Source organism: Nansenia antarctica (genome assembly GCF_963989245.1).
Source record: "Nansenia antarctica genome assembly, chromosome: 1".
Classification (NCBI taxonomy): Eukaryota; Metazoa; Chordata; class Actinopteri; order Argentiniformes; family Microstomatidae; genus Nansenia; species Nansenia antarctica.
The window spans coordinates 36,677,571-36,694,777 of NC_137674.1; the positions used below are offsets into that span (position 1 = coordinate 36,677,571).

General features: G+C 45.1%; 1 protein-coding gene across 1 annotated transcript in view; it reads right to left on the minus strand.

The window, feature by feature from the left end:
* LOC308175884 (transcription factor IIIB 90 kDa subunit-like) overlaps positions 1-17,207 on the minus strand; it is a gene marked incomplete at its 3' end in the record, with an annotated part of 66,284 nt that overhangs the window by 42,748 nt on the left and 6,329 nt on the right. The window contains exons 3-6 of the mRNA XM_080550448.1: positions 11,692-11,772; positions 8,206-8,379; positions 2,933-2,964; positions 596-668 (exon numbers count right to left, since the gene is read on the minus strand). Coding sequence (XP_080406574.1) covers positions 596-668; positions 2,933-2,964; positions 8,206-8,379; positions 11,692-11,772 — 360 coding nt within the window. The remainder of the gene's footprint in view (positions 1-595; positions 669-2,932; positions 2,965-8,205; positions 8,380-11,691; positions 11,773-17,207) is intronic.

A 17,207-nucleotide genomic window follows, 5' to 3' on the forward strand; every position in this document is an offset into this window, starting at 1 on the left:
TCTCTACTTAATCATCTACAGACACAGAGAGAGTAGTGAGTCCTCCCTGCCCTCCCTAACCCCCCCGCCCTCCCACTGACACCAGTTAAACATGCAGACCAATGTGGATGCTCAGTGACAGCTCAGCTCCTCCAGGTTACTGCAGAGGGCTGATGTGTGATGTGTATCCTGTATGAATGTGACACTGGGATACAACTGGTGCCGTGAATCGTACTCTGAACACAGGACACGTCTATTCTCTCAAAAACAAACTATTCTCTAAAAGGGTGTAGAGGAGGGATGTGTGGTATCTCTTCATATAAAGGAGGGATGTAGAGGAGGGAGGTGTGGTATCTCTTCATATAAAGGAGGGATGGAGAGGAGGGAGGTGTGGTATCTCTTCATATAAAGGAGGGAGGTGTGGTATCTCTTCATGTAAAGGAAGTGTGGTATCTCTTCTCTAAAAGCGTGTAAAGGAGGGAGGGGGGGGTAGGGACCTATCATCTACAGACAGAGAGGGGTGAGGGAGGGGGGGGGGGGTAGGTACCTATAGAGAGTAGAGAGGGATGGGGGGTAGGTACCTATAGAGTAGAGAGAGGGGGGAGGGGGCAGGTACCTATAGCCGGGGCGTTGATGCACAGCTCTCTAGCCAGGACCAGGAAGGTTCTCCCCAGGACGTAAACATTCACCTGTGAGGGGAGAAAGGTTTAGAATAAACTCCTCCCAAAAACTTCAGAAACGTTATTTCGGTCTATTATTCCTCCCCTTTAATAATACCAATCGGTATTGTATTTTATACCAACAGAAGAATATTTGCAGGGGATTTTGGAACATTTTGGGCCGCTACCCACAAGTTTAGCTGTGTTACTGATTCCACAAATGCATGATCATTACAAGTTGTACCTCGTTGTAAAGGTGACTAATCAGGCTTTCCAACGATATAAAATACAATACCAATTGGTATTATTAAAGGGGAGGAATAATCGACCGAAACTTTTTTTGAGGAGTTTAGAAAGACAAAACAGCAGCGGAAATACAAGGTGTGTGTGTGTGTGAAGCTTATGGAGGAAGTACGGTCTAGTTAGTGTGATTAAACACCTATCTAAAGTGATATCTAGAAAGCATCTAGAAAGTTCTTTGACAGGAGCTGTAAGTCAAGTTTCTCAGGACATTTCTGTCATTCCTCCTCCAGAATAACTCTCTCTAACTCCTCCAGACCTTCAGGGTTTTGGGTCTCAACCCGACGCAGACAAGCTTTCCCTCTCAACCCCCCCACTGGGTCCCTGTTGGCCACAGCCCTGTGCTATTCTGGGAGAGGCATGTCCCATTTCTGGGTTTGTACACACAACAAAGAGGCGGTCGTCAGAGGAGAAAAAAGAAAAAAAGGGAATGCATTGTTGCCCCCCCCCTGGCACCATGGAGACCCACAGCAGGGGGGGGGAAACGTGTCAATCTAACAGCCCAGAGAGAACTTTCCATCCACCTGGAACCCTGAACGTTTCATAGAGCCTTGCAGGGAGGGGGGGGGGGGCAGAGAGGATGCTGGGAAATGAATGTTGTGAGTCAGCCACAATGCCTCCCTCCCCAGGGAGTGGTGCTAGCTGACCACTAGCCAGGGTGGGGCCGCTGCAAGCTGGGGATTGGTGGAATTACGTCTAGCAGCAGCAGAGCTGATCCCTGCCTGCCTGGCTGGCTGGCTGGCTGGCTGGACAGACACCCCACTCTCCCCAGAATCCACCATCACCCTCCAAATACCACAGAGGGAGGAGGGGTGGGGGTGGGGTGAGGGGGGGAGACGGCTCCTAAAGGACAGCTGGGAGCGTAAAAATAAAAGTCCTGACCAGCTGTGTCTCTGAGAAATGTCTCCCTGCCCTCCCTAACCCCCCTGCCCTCCCACTGACACCAGTTAAACATGCAGACCAATGTGGATGCACAGTGACAGCTCAGCTCCTCCACCAGGTTACTGCAGGGGCCTGATGTGTGTCTGGTTGTTGAATGTGACACTGGGATACAACTGGAGCCGTGAATCGTACTCTGAACGCAGGAAGGAGTGTCTATTCTCTCTAAACCTCTTCTCTGCCCGAAGAAGGTCTATGACCGAAAGCTTGCGCAATAAACTTAAATAAGCAATGTTTTTTTACACAGATTTGAGTGTGCGGATGCTGTTATTTTGCACTCTAAAAACCTCTTCTCTAAAAGCGTGTAAAAGAGGGAGGTAAAGGAGGGATGTAGAGGAGGGAGGTGTGGTATCTCTTCATATAAAGGAGGGAGGTGTGGTATCTCTTCATATAAAGGAGGGATGTAGAGGAGGGATGTGTGGTATCTCCTCTAAAAGCGTGTAAAGGAGGAAGGTGTCAGTGTTGCAGTGGTCAACATAATCAACAATAACAACAATAATATGTCTTCAACAACAGTTTTACCCTCCTGTCGTGTTCGTTCTTACTTTGGTGTTCCCCATCAGATTTGACCGGCCTGTTTTAACTGCTCTTACATTAACACAAAAACCATTAAATCATCACTACATTTAATTTAACATCCTTTTAAGCTGTAAACAATGTCTCAGACTAGCGGTTAACATGAATAACTGCAGTAAATGTACAAAGAATATACACTGAAAATTTACTGGTTGTGGATGTGTGGGTGTGTATGGGGAGGTTTTCCATCTGATGGATGAACATCATCTCGGGTTACCCATTCATTTCCTATGGTGGTCATGTTTGACCAGGAACACCACAGGTGTTACAAAGTTGACTAAACCTCTCAAAATTCAATGAAAGTGGTGATCAGCAATTTTACATGTTCAACTCCCTGCTGTGGAGGATACCATCAGGCCTTGGGGCAATCAAATGTAAAACACAATATTTATGATTGATGAAAGTTGTAAATCAGTCAGATTTGAACCGAACACGACAGGTTAAGGATGTAGGAACAAGGCAGTGAATATGAGACTTACCTGAAGGAGGTCGCTGAGGTCAAGCAGCATGTCTGAGGGGTCAGGTCAAGGCAATAACACCACATATCAGCATATATATATAATACTGTTAAATCTGCATTTATACTCTTAATCGGCATCGTTTGAAACCACCAAGTCTTTCACACTTCCATGGCCAGAATTAACTACCTAACAAGACGCTTACAAAGACGTTTACAGTCAATGTTAAGAAGGTCAAACTCATTTTCAGGTCAACCCTCGGTTCAGGCAGCTGTGTGGCCGGATAAGTGAATTTAATCTGATCCCAGAAATGTATTTTCTGAGGCCAGCGTTTCTAAATATACTGAGAGACTCTCCTCTCCTCTCCTGGGGGATCTGCCGCCCTCTCTGCGACCCCTGACCCCTGACCTGCCCCCCCCCCCGACCTTCGCCCCCCCAGCCTCTGGAGACACGAGTCCCCTGGCGACCACTACTAACGCCCCGCGCACCCCCCGTCTCTGTGACGACAGGTGCACCTGTCCGCGGGGCGGTCAGAAAGGATTAGTCACACCCCCTTTGAAAAAGCATCACAATGGGATTACCTTCGCCGTCACTACGGAAACGGAACAGATAATCCCACGCAGTCTGGAGATTACAGAGGAGTCCACCAGAGGTATGAACATAAACAATAAATATAATACTTACTGACTTATATATTCGTCATTCCAAAGCGCTTTACAACAGCCTCTCATTCACCCATTCACACACCGATGGCGGCAAGCTACCATGCAAGGTGCCGTGAGGGAGGGAGGGAGACATTGGCTGGCTACAAGCTTCCTGTTGTCTCCCTAATGGGACGTGTGTTAATGTAACGTAACTGTATTGGGGGGAGGTCAGACACTTCCTACTACATCCTGTAGCCTGGGGGTCTGGGGGCTCCACTGATCTGAACGCTCTGCTGCCATTGGTCCAGATCAGGGAAGTGAGTGGTCAGAGCGTTTGACAGAGTTAAGATGGCAGTAGATCCAGGATCACTAAGACGTGATTACAGAGGTTTGTCTCTTCCTGCTTCCTGTCCTCCAGTGTGTCCTTTGTGATGTCACTTCCTGTCCTCCAGGGTGTCCTCTGTGATGTCACTGTTACCCAGCTTACTGTCCTCCAGGGCTCACTGTTAGAGTCACTGTTACCCAGCTGCAGAAAAGGAAGTGGGGGCGCAAGGGGGCGGGGGGCTATTTATACTTGAGGCAGCACCACACACACACAGACAGACGCTGACACACACACACACGCACACACACACACACAGACGCTAACAGACACACACACATACTGACACAGACAGACGGACACACACACACACCAGGGTTTCCGTTAACCGGTAATTCCCGGACTTTGTCCGGTAAAAGTTGTTGAAGTCCGACAAATTGAAAAGTCGTCGGACATATTGTCCGGTGAAAATAATTCCCTTTGAATACAATTCGCTAAAGTTCACATTCTGATTCCTTCTATTTTAAAAAAAGACGAATATATAGGCTATGTATTTCTTTTATTATGATATGATTTGACACCGGCATGATGATGACTCCTAATGTGTAGGCCGGCCTATGCGAAACAGCGCACAGGTGCCACATGGGATTGATGCCAGATGGGATTACAGTTTAACCAGTCTATTACCGCTTAAACACAGTAGCCCATTCGGCGGTAACCCATGCCTATCTGGCAACCCTGCCAACCCGTCCACCATAGTAATACGCAAACGTTGCAGCTCAAAGTGCACCATAGCGAGCGATTAAATTAATGGAAAGATGGCAAAACTCAAAAGCTTGGATCGAGGGCTGACTTTCAATAGATCGCAGCGAGTGAGCTGCTCTGCTACGTACGAAACCCTGACCCAGAATCAGGTCGTCTACGAGTGATTTAGCACCAGGTCCTCCACAAACATGCGGTGCGCATCAGGAGAGGGGCGACACTCATCCGGCCGCACCCCAACCCCGTCACGAACGGCTCTACTCACCGGCCCCGAAGGACCGGCTATCCTGGGCCAACCGAAGGTCCGCGGCGCTACGGTATCGTTCCGTTTAGGGGGGATTCTGATTTAGAGGCGTTCAGTCATAATCCCACAGATGGTAGCTTCGCACCATTGGCTCCTCAGCCAAGCACATACACCAAATGTCACGCCAGAAGCCTACATGCTTGCACTGTTACTGTTCAATAAAATGTTATACATCTAGACATTGTGGTATTTCTTTATATACGTATCCCAGACTGCCTATCAATTGTTTCTCAATAAACAGTTATGTTCTCCCCATTGTCATACTCCCGAGCTAAACGAAATGCCTTCCCAACCAGCGAGACCTGGTTATAGAAATGACGTTGTTTTATTGATTTTAAAAAAAGGGTAAAACTGGAAAGAGAAAATAGAAAACTCACATTAATCCCAAACAATTTAACAAACTTCAGTTAACGTAATGTGGAGTCCGTTCATTGATCGATGCTGTCTGTTCAGTTCCCAGTGAGGCGCCCGTTCAGCGCTGGACCCGTTCAGCGCTGGATTTGACGCATGGCATAGCGCGCATGCGTCAAATCATGTTATATTATTATATAGCTCGCATCTAATCGTATCGGATGAGAAATAGACATTAAATGGCATATATAGGCCGCTACACAACAGTAATCACCGCGACAAACAGCTATATTAGATTTGAGAAAAAAAAAAAATATTTTGAAAAAAAAAAAAAATCTTATATTTTAATATGATGACCGGAATATATCACGTTTGTCCGGTAAATCGAATTCTTCCCGGACACGATGTCCGACGGCAAATTTTTCTAACGGAAACCCTGACACACACACACGCAGACACACAGACTGACGCTCACACACACACACACACACACACACAGACATACAGACATACAGACAGACACACAGACACACACACACACAGACACACACACACAGCAAACAGGGCTCTGCTCCCTCCACCCTCTCCTGGTAGATAAAAGTGCCGTTCCTGTAGAAGCACTGTTACATAACCACATCACACACACACTCACTCACACACTCACACACTCACTCACACACTCACACACTCACACACTCTCTCTCTCACACACACACACACACACATACACACACACACACACACCCCCAGAGTCACCGAGAGGGAAAGTTAAACCAACAACTGCAGCATGTGAAATCAGAAGCTAATCTGCTCATCAGAAGGGCGATAGAGAGCAGGGTATTAAAGCAAACACACTAAGAGCTTCCAAAACAACTCAAGTGGTACTGTTGTTTGCATAAATAATATAGCCTCCATTGTTCCAGTTAAACTAATGTTTGGTCCCTCAGCTAAGAGCCCACCAGGACTGGGTCTGACATCTGAGTCTGACGCCGACGCCGAATCCTGAGGGGAAAAACATTCACTGATAACCGCTGTTGTGTTCCTTTCAGCTAAGTACCCAATGTACACAAAGACAGACGCTCTTAAATGATGACTAGGCAGAAATTAATCTCTCAATAATTACCTGAAATAATAATAATTCATTGTATTTATATGGCGCTTTTCCGGGGCTCAAAGACGCTGACAATATGGGGAAAAACAGAAAACAACAAGCAACAGATAACATGAGCACATAGAACACAGAGTTAACGAACAGGCACAGGGAACAATTAACACAGCAATGTCCAGGGGAGCGAGGGAGGGGGGGTGGCAGGGTTAGGGGAGATGGTTAGGGGTAGGGAAGGTTGTATGCGTGGGAGAACAGGTAGGTTTTCAGGTGGGATTTAAAAGTGGAGAGTGAGGGTGAGTCTCTGAGCGGTTGAGGGAGAGAGTTCCAGAGGCGGGGTGCAGCTCGTGAAAAAGCACGGTCTCCAGTGGTAAACAAGGCAACATCTGTACAGCTACTGGAGCCAAATGAGAATATGAAATGTTGCAGCGTGCTGCAATGTTGATGTCTGGGATCTGCTGTTCAATCTAACTTGTTGTGACAGTTTGATCCTCCACTCAACTATTTGTGTCATACTCAGTATGTTTAATTTAAAAAACACAGAAATGCTGAAATCAAAGTCAAACAGTTACCAAACACTGTCACTGACAGTCATGCGTTATTCCACTCTCCTCTAGACTAACTTTATCAAAGTAAATACTAAATGGTAAATGGACTGCACTTATATAGCGCCTTTATCCAAAGCGCTTTACAACGGCCTCTCATTCACCCACCCACCCACACATTCACACACCAATGGCGGCAAGCTACCATGCAAGACGCCGGCCCGCTCACTGGGAGCAATTTGGGGTTCAGTGTCTTGCCCAAGGACTACTCGACATGTGGCCAGCCGGGGTTCGAACCGTCGATCTTGCGATCATTAGACGGCAGCTCTACCTCCTGCGCCACAGCCGCCCCAAATATATATACTGTATATAGTATATTCTCTCTCCTCTAGACTAACTTTATCACAGTGGTATATTCTCTCTCTTCAACAGGGCCATCTCACGCCACAATAGAACAGGACATCACCCACCCACTCAATCTGTACCTCGCCCCACTGGCATCCGGCTGTAGGTACAGAACGCTACGGTGCAAAAGGACTCACTTTGGCAAAAGCCTGATCCCTGCAGCCATTGTTGCCTTAACAGACTGCGCTGAGTGTGTGTACTTGTGTATCTGTCATGTGTAGTACTGTCTGTTGTTGTCTGTGTTATACAGTGTTGTATGTATACATGTATACTGTACAGTGGTGTGAAAACGAATTTCCCCTTGGGGACAATAAATCTAATCTAATCTAGAGAGTAACCACATAGGCGTCATGCTGTCTGCTGACAGGGTCAGCTGTTACGCACCCAAACTGCTTGTGACAAAAGCTAGAAGTCTGACTGATGAATACCAGATAGCCACACGAACTGGTGGAAGGAATGATTGGCAGATAACACTTCACCATGTGACTCCTTCTACTGAACAACTCTTGTTCAGTCAACAGCCTTTGAGTCAGCGACTGGGCTCATTAGCTGCAGCCCAGAGAGCCAACGTTACTTCAGCCACTTCAGTAAACACTCCAGTAACAGCCAAGGCCAATAAACAAGTTTACATCTTCATAAAAAAGCAATGTGTGGATAGTGTGTGTGTGTGTGTGTGTGTGTGTGTGTGTGTGTGGATAGTGTGTGTGTGTGTGTGTGTGTGAAAGGCCAACATCGTCAGATAATATCACCAGATAATATCACCATCGTCCCTCCCTCTCCCTCTCCCTCCCTCCCTCCCTCCCTCCCTCCCTCCCTCCCTCCCTCTCCCCCCCCCCCCCCCCAGAGTGAAGGATACGAGGTGTCCCCTCTGTCCTGCAGACCAGGTAGAGGCAGGCCGCCACCACGTGCGCCACCCTCCTCCCCTTGGTGAGGTGTCGGGAGATGGCCATCTTGTAGAAGTTGAAGGCCGTGTCCAGGCAGTGCTGGTTCAGCTGCAGCTGGTGGCCCAGCATGGTGATCTGACGCTTCCCTGGAGGAAACACCACGTCATTACACACTTAGTAACCTTTATCTGACGCTTACCTAGCAACCACGCAGGAGCACGGCATTACACAACACCATACACACACCTATACACACTACCCATGCAGCCACACACACACACACACCTATATACACACACACACACACACTAGGGATGGACGGTTTTTCGGTTAAACCGAAAACCGGGGTTTATAAAAATAGAAACGTTTTTTTTTTTTTTTTTTTTTTAGAAGAATAAAATAGAATAAGAATAAAACTGGAACATGTCACATGTTTGTCGTGTGTGAAAATAACAATGATACAGTCTGAATCTGCCGCGCAATGAGTGAGAGGTTTGGTCAGTTGTGAAGAATAACTGAGGATTAATATCTAATTGGGATTATATTTAAGGGTAACGAATCACTCTATGGGAAAGATAGTTGCCTTCAGTTATTGGTAGATAGGAAAGGTTTTTTACAATTACTCGCTTACATTTAAGATCATTTTCGCTGCTCTCTGTAAAGCGCATTGGGTCACTTTTGTGAGAAATGCGCTATAGAAATAAAATGTGATTTGATTTGATATCAATCAATCAATCAAACTTTATTTATGTTCTATAGCACAAATCATGCATTGAATGTAACTCCAAGTGCAGTATTTACTAAACCACAATATAATAAAACAAGAGCTATACGGATCAAGAGTGTTTGTGCACAGCGCCACTGTGTGTGAAGGCGCTACTGAAAGTGATGACAGAACGCATGTCTCAGAAGATACGCGGTCACTTAGTGACGCAAAGGTAGTTCTGTATTTATCTCTATCTGTATTAGTACATTTATTTTGAAAGCTCTATTTTGACAGCTCTATGGGCACTTTTATTTTGATGGGGCATTCTTTGTTGATTGACTTACGACAGTTCAGGACGAGTCAGTCTCGCGGCATGTGGTTTTTATGAAAAGCTTTAAGTATGTTCACTGCATAATTCTAAGTCTAATATTTCAGTGATTATTGAGCAGTATTCAAATATTTAAATACATTGAGCAGCAGCTGAAACTTTGTCTAAGAACCAAGATATTGAGAAAGCAGTTCATTCAATGAAGACGCTGTTCCAAGAGATGATCTTCCGTGCAGGCGTGCACCCTGGATCAGCGGAGCTGGTGTGTTAAGTGTTTACGGGCCGGTTTCACAGACAAGGCTTAAGCCTAATCCTAGACTAAAAAACATCTTCAATGGAGATTTTACATTGAAAGTGTGATTTAGTCCAGGACTAGGCTTAAGCCTTGTCTCTGAAACCGGCCCCATGTGTTTTCATGTATGGTGTAGCTTACAAAAGTCTGCCTTTCCACTTATATTTGTGAAGATAAGTAGCCTAAATGTGTTGCGACTGTGCTTACGGTGTTTTAATGGTGTTCGACATGAGTGTATTGTAGCAGTAGGGCTCAATTATTTGAAATTGGCGCTCTTTTTTTTCCCCAAAAAAATTTTCACATTTTTTTTTTTTTTTTTTTACTGTGTTTTTCGGTTAACCGGAAAACCGCGGTTTTACTCTCTGACGGTTTTTCGGTTTCAATAATTGGAAACCGTCCATCCCTAACACACACACACACACACACCTATACACACACACACAGGCACACACACAATGCAACCCACGCACGCACAAACCTAGACACACACACACACACACACTATACAACCCACACAGGCACACAAACACCTATACCCAAACACACACTCTCTCTCTCTCTCTCTCTCTCTCTCTCTCTCTCTCTCACACACACACACACACACACACACAATACAAACCACGCAGCCACACAATCATCTACACCCAAACACACTCACACACACAAGGCACACACCCACCCAAACACACCCACAGACAGACACAATACAATCCACGTAGGCACACAAACACCTTCACCCAAACAAACACTCTCTCTCACACACACACTCACTCACTCTCATATACACAGAGCTTTTAAACACAGACAAGGACACACGCGCTCACACAAACCCACAAACACACACAGACACACACCTTGTTATTACACACACAGAGATGCATGTGTCTAGATGTCAGTGTGTCTTTGCCGGCCTGGACCTTTGCGTGCAGACTCCCTCAGACAGACAACACACACCAGCTGTCCTGCTACGACACACAAACACACACACACACACACGCTCTCTGCTGAGGTAAAACACAGTCTGGCTATGCTACGCTAACACACTAACATCCCCCCTGCTTTAATAGACAGATTACAGGGCAACACAACCATGCAACACAACCATGACTCACCCCCCCACCCCCCTCCTCATCAAACTGTCAGACCCTCTCCTAAGACAGAGATTTATATACATCTCTTCTTCCTAACCCTCTACGCCTCTTCCATGTTCAACCAGCGGTGCGTCTACTGAGTCAACTGGATAGCATGTACATAAACTGTTCCAGAGACAGATTGGAAAGCCCCTAGTTGGACCATTGTCCCACCACAGCAGGACGTGATATACGGGTCCTCTACTGTCATGGAAACATGGGGAACATCGTTTGGAGCGGACGTGGTGATTAGGGGATTAGGGGAGGGTGTGAGATGGGAGGGGGGGGGGGGATGGGAGGAGGGGAGGGATGAGTCCATGCATTCATGGCCGTGTGGGTGAGACAGAGGGTGAGACAGAGGGTGAGATAGACACAGACAAACCTAGACCACCACACAGCATGACAAACCTTCCCCAGCCCTCCACAGCTCTGTGTCTACACATCTGTTTCTCACACACACACATACTGTACATAACACACACACACACACACACTGTACATTACACACACACACACACACACACACACACACACACACTGTACATTACACACACACACACACACACACACTGTACATTACACACACACATACTGTACATTACACACACACACACATACTGTACATTACACACACACACACACACACACACACTGTACATTACACACACACACACACACACTGTACATTACACACACACACTGGACAGTACTGTACATTACACACACACACATACTGGACATTACACACACATACTGGACATTACACACACACACACACACACGCACACACATACTGTACATTACACACACGCATACTGGACATTACTGTACATTAAACACACACACACACACACTCACACAGTACATTACACACACACACACACACACACACACACACACTGTGCATTACACACACACACACACACAGTACATTACACACACACTGTACATTACACACACACACACACACACACACACACACACACACACACACACACTCACCATTCTGCAGAGTCTGGGCCCTGGACTCTCTCCCAACGCCTGTATAGAAGTTCTCTCCAAAACTTGGTGTTTTACCAGCGGCTGAGGAGAGAACAGAGAGAGACAGAGTTGTGAGACAGGGAACAGAGGTAGAGGGGTGAGACAGGGAACAGAGGGATGAGGAGACAGAGACAGAGGGGTGAGACAGAGGGGTGAGACAGGGAACAGAGGGATGAGGAGACGGAGACAGAGACAGAGGGGTGAGACAGAGGGGTGAGACAGGGAACAGAGATGGAGGCTGTTACACCACACTGCTATTTACCATCCAAACTCTAACAAAACCAACAGGCTATGATAAATCTGACGAGACTTAAGCCTAGATTTTCCTTTAAAGACGTTGATACCCCCCAGACACAGCATAAAACTACTATAACAAAATGCTAATTATGCTCTGGCAATTCATCAGAGCAATTGCGCGTCATCTCCCTGTCATCAGAATGTCCACGCCCCTTTTTGGGTGATAGAAGCGGAGAAGTTTGACTGGTGGTCAATGGGAATTTCTGGTCTTCGCTACTTTAATCCGATAAAATAAGAAAACCGTAGTGCTTTTTAGATATTAGGAGCACAAATCCGATGGCCAGTTAGGCAAACTATTATATAGTGTCGTTGCCGATCAATGATCGACGTCGTTATATAGAGAAAATTCATGAAATAGGGGTTGATTCATGAGAGCAGTCATACGTCATCTCCCTGTCATCTGGGATTTGTAGTTCTTCATTTGATCTAGCCTACTAAGGTACTACTTAGTACCTACTAACCCTTCACCCATAACGGCTATCGACTAGTGCTACTGTGCATGATATTTCTATTGTAATTAGGGCTGCCACGATTAGTCGACTAGTCGCGACGACGTCGATTACCAAAATCGTCGCCGACATATTTGGTAATCGACGTCGTCGCATGTTTTTTTGGAGCTGAAATAAGATGGGGGTTTTTTTAATTTATTTTTTCTTCCCTGAAGCTGCCACTGGCTAGCGTCTCCCAGTGTCTTTGATGTACATGCGCAGTGTCGGTCATCCGGGGCACACGTGACGTCCCCGGAAAAACAAACAGAGAAATGTCTTCCCGTCCTTGTACCTCTAAAGTGTGGGAGCATTTCAACCACAACGTTGAAAAAAACAATGTAAAATATACAATTTGCAAAGCTGAACTCGCTTATCATGGCAGCACGTCTATGATGCGCGAGCATCTAAAAAGGAAGCACGTTGTGGCAGATGACGAGGAAGACGATGGCTCGTCTCGGTAAGCTAGTTAGCTTGTTATTGGCTAACGATATCGTTCCTACGTTAAAAGCCTTCTTTCATTATTTTACGTTATGTGCTGTAGGAGGAGGTGGTAGAAAAGTTTGACATCGCCTGCCAAAATAACGCACATTAGGGGCCACACTATCAAAGCTGGCAAAATCTTTTCTGTGCATCCCTGCAACCTCCACCCCATCCGAGAGGATCTTCTCTGCAGCAGGGAACATCTGCTCTCAAAAGAGAGCAAGCCTCTCTCCAGAACATGTGGAAATGCTGACTTTCCTCGCTATGAATGAATAGTCCACACAGGAGAGAAACAATTTCTTTGCTCAGTCTCCTGCACTTTTCTTTGTTATGTTATTTGATTGAGACCAAACCTTTTCTCTACAAACATTTCTTTTTGTGGATAATTGCTCTTTTTTAGTTGCCTTAGTGCCTACCTCATTTTATTTTGCAGCACTATTCAATACATTTAAAATGTATGTTTGATGCCAGAGATGAGTGAAGCAAGGCAAAACTTTTGTACTCTGTACAAGTATTTATTTTTGTTTTTGTATTCTTTTGGTTGCCTAGTGCCTAGCCTACCTCATTTTACTCAGCAGTTTGCACTCTCTACTACTCTTTACATTACATTACATGCAAGTGATGTCAGAAATAAATCTGCAAAGTTCATTAAAATATCTATTTTTGAGTGAACAATCATTTTAATTGTCTTTATTTTTAGTTAGCACATGCCTACAACAACAACTAACAACTTCAAGCTAAATTTAGAAGCTGATTTAGAAGATGATAGCTAAATAAGAGCGATTGAGTAATTGTGCGATAAGCTGTAATTTATGATCTGATTAGTCGACTAATCGTTAAAATAATCGGTGACTAGTCGACTATGAAAATAATCGTTTGTGGCAGCCCTAATTGTAATCATGGGAGATAAATGTTCAAAGAAGAAACGAAAGCAAACGCTGTTGGGGGGACTGGAGGTGAAGACGTTAGGACCACGGCAAATCAACTGAAGAACTAAAAATCCCTGATGACAGGGAGATGACGTATGACTGATCTGATGAATCAACCCCTATTTCATTAATTTTCTCTATATAACGACGTCGATCATTGATCGGCAACGACACTATATAATAGTTTGCCTAACTGGCCATCGGATTTGGGCTCCTAATATCTAAAAAGCACTACGGTTTTCTTATTTTATCGGATTAAAGTTGCAAAGACCAGAAATTCCCATTGACCACCAGTCAAACTTCTCCGCTTCTATCACCCAAAAAGGGGCGTGGACATTACGGGAGGGGAAAGTACCCGGATGCGTTGCTCTGATGAATGTTTGTATTGTTTACTTCAATGTATGGTTGACTATCTTAGTTGTCAGTACTCTATCAAACATAACAGGAAGGACTGATTCCTCATCATTAGAGGCCTAAGAGAGACAGCGAGGCTCATCTCAAACTACTATAGCAAGTACAACACTGCACTCTGGTGGAGAGTCAGGGGAACTACAACCATACATTCTCACAGAGCCATTCTACAGCTGAGCATCTCTCTTCAACAGAGTCAGCTGGAACAGCAGCCCAGCAAGGCAGAAGGCCAGGCCAGGGGGGTATTCCATCAACGTCGCTAAAGGAAAATCCAGGCTTATTCTGAAAAGTCTTAAGAAATCCAGGCTTTTCTCACGATTTAGCAGAATAAGCCTGGATTTTCCTTTAGCAACATTGATGGAATACCCCCCTGGTTTGTGATTGTAGATAACTAGGTATGGGGGAGGGGTCTGAGGGAGGGTGGAGCATAACACTAACCCAGAAATTACATTTTTGCAATCAAATTAACTAACCATAAATTAACTAACCAAACTCCTGGCCATCCTGGACAATCCCTCCCATCCCCTACATGACACTGGCAGGGCAGAGAAGCTCCTTTAGCAACAGGCTACTACAACCACGCTGCACTAGAGGGCGCTATAGGAGATCTTTCCAACCACGCTGCACTAGGGGGCACTATAGTGGTGCTTTTCCACTACCGTGTCGTACCGTGTGAGCCCGGTTAGTTTTGCTTTCTCCACTGCCAACCGAGCCGGGCCGTTTTAGCTACCCTTCTTGACTAGGAGTGAAAGGTACTTTCGGGCCAGGCTGTGTGTGACGTGTGACGCTGCAGACCGTTGATTGGTCAATGGAAATCGTCAACATCGTCATCCCATGTTTAGAGACTTAACCGCCATTTTTAAATACCACAACAGATTTTGCTCTTGGAAAATGTCATTTACTTTTTCTGTAATTACTTATTAATAAAGATTAGAAAAATGATGACAACCATCTTATTATCTTAGTTTAATGTCATTTCAATGCATCATAGAACTTTTATTTACAACAAAGCATAACAAAAAAATCGGTATTATGATAGATTTTCGTGTTGCTCCCTTTCACACACGTCGGCGATTCCCTGGTTGCGCGATCTACTAGAACTACTAGATCTACTAGAACTGAAAGCTGCAAGTAACAGGCACATAACATCCATATGCTGTATAAATAAAATTATTTTACTACCAGCAAGACACCGGAGCACAAACGCGGAGATTGTATGAGCCCCGGCGTCAGTCTAATGGAAGCGTCAAGCAGAGCCTTTCCGTAGAAATACATCGCTCCCTGTCTCACGTTACATGTTTTAAGGCTGATCTGTGCATGACACTTAACTTCTCCTACTGTTCCGGCTCGCTCCAGGTCTGTTGTGTATAATGGAGAAGCGTTTCTGAAAGTACGGTACGGGTAGGATACAAATGTGTGCCGTACCGAGCTGTACCGGTCTGGTCAATGGAAAAGCACCATAGGAGATCTTTACAACCATGCTGCACTAAGGAGCTCTATAGGAGATCTTTACAACCACGCTACACGCTACACGGATTCTTTCTTTTTTTTTTTTAAGTTATTTTTTCTGAGTGGGGCAGTCCCACTCATATTTTTCATTTTTATTGACAGTACAGTATAGATTATGACAGGAAGGATGGGTGCGAGAGAGAGGAGGGATGACATGCAGGATATGTCCCCGGCCGGAATCGAACCCGGGGACCCTGCGGTCGACGCTTAACCCGCTACGCCACCTAAGCGCCCCCACTAAGCAGTTCTATAGGAGATCTTTACAACTACGCTGCACTAAGGAGCGCTATAGGAGATCTTTACAACCACGCTGCACTAAGGAGCGCTATAGGCAGGGCTTGACGCTTACCTTTTCCCCAGGTAGCACTGTGCTATCATGTTGAAAAATTTAGTAGCACACCAAGAATTTCAGTAGCACAATGAAAATTGCGAAATTTTCGTCAACAACGACAACAAATTATCATAATCATAACATATCAAAATGATCATAACTGGCTCTTGGCCGTAATAAAAATGGAGACTCACACAATGTAAAGGGGAAGTTGGCCCACGGTTCGGTATGAACCTCGGTTTTTGGGTCACGGTTCACGGTTCGTTTAAAAAATAAATTAAAAAATGCTACTATTTATTTACAAACTGTTACTTTATTTTGCTTATACTTATGGAACTTTAACATTTAGACACATTCCAGAATATGACTGGTAAATTGTATAATATAAATATATATAAACAAAACACTTTCAAATGTAAAAAAAATACATAAACACTTTCAAATGTGACGTGTTGTGGATTGGAACTACGGATCATAAGCTTTCAAATGATGTGTCATACATTGAAATCCGAAAAAAGATGAAGTTAGAGTCATTTGAATGTTGTTAGACGTCAGGCACATATAGGGTTAACCTCTTTGTAATGAAACCGGAAGCAGACGCTGCTAGCAGCTAGCGGCTAACAAAACACAGCGCTACGAACTATGAGAGCTGTATCCCATATACCTATTATGCGCATTTTAAGCGCATATAGGACTCGCGTGAAGCATTTCTGCGACACGCGTTTCTGTTCACTGTTTTCATTCCCTCATCGCTTATACACATAAGTTAGACTGCGCATGACAGTAGTTCAGCAGTCTTTTAGTCGCACTGGTGCGATTGAATGTATTTCCAAGTCGCACAGAAATATATTCACTCGCAAATGCGACCAAAACAGTCGCACTGTCGAGCCCTGGCTATAGGAGATCTTTAAAACCACTAAGGAGTGTTATAGGACATCTTTACAACCAAGCTGCACTAAGGAGCGCTGTAGTAGATCTTATGGATGTTAAATCATACTGGCCTGTTCTTACTGGGGGTGCAACGGTTCTCGG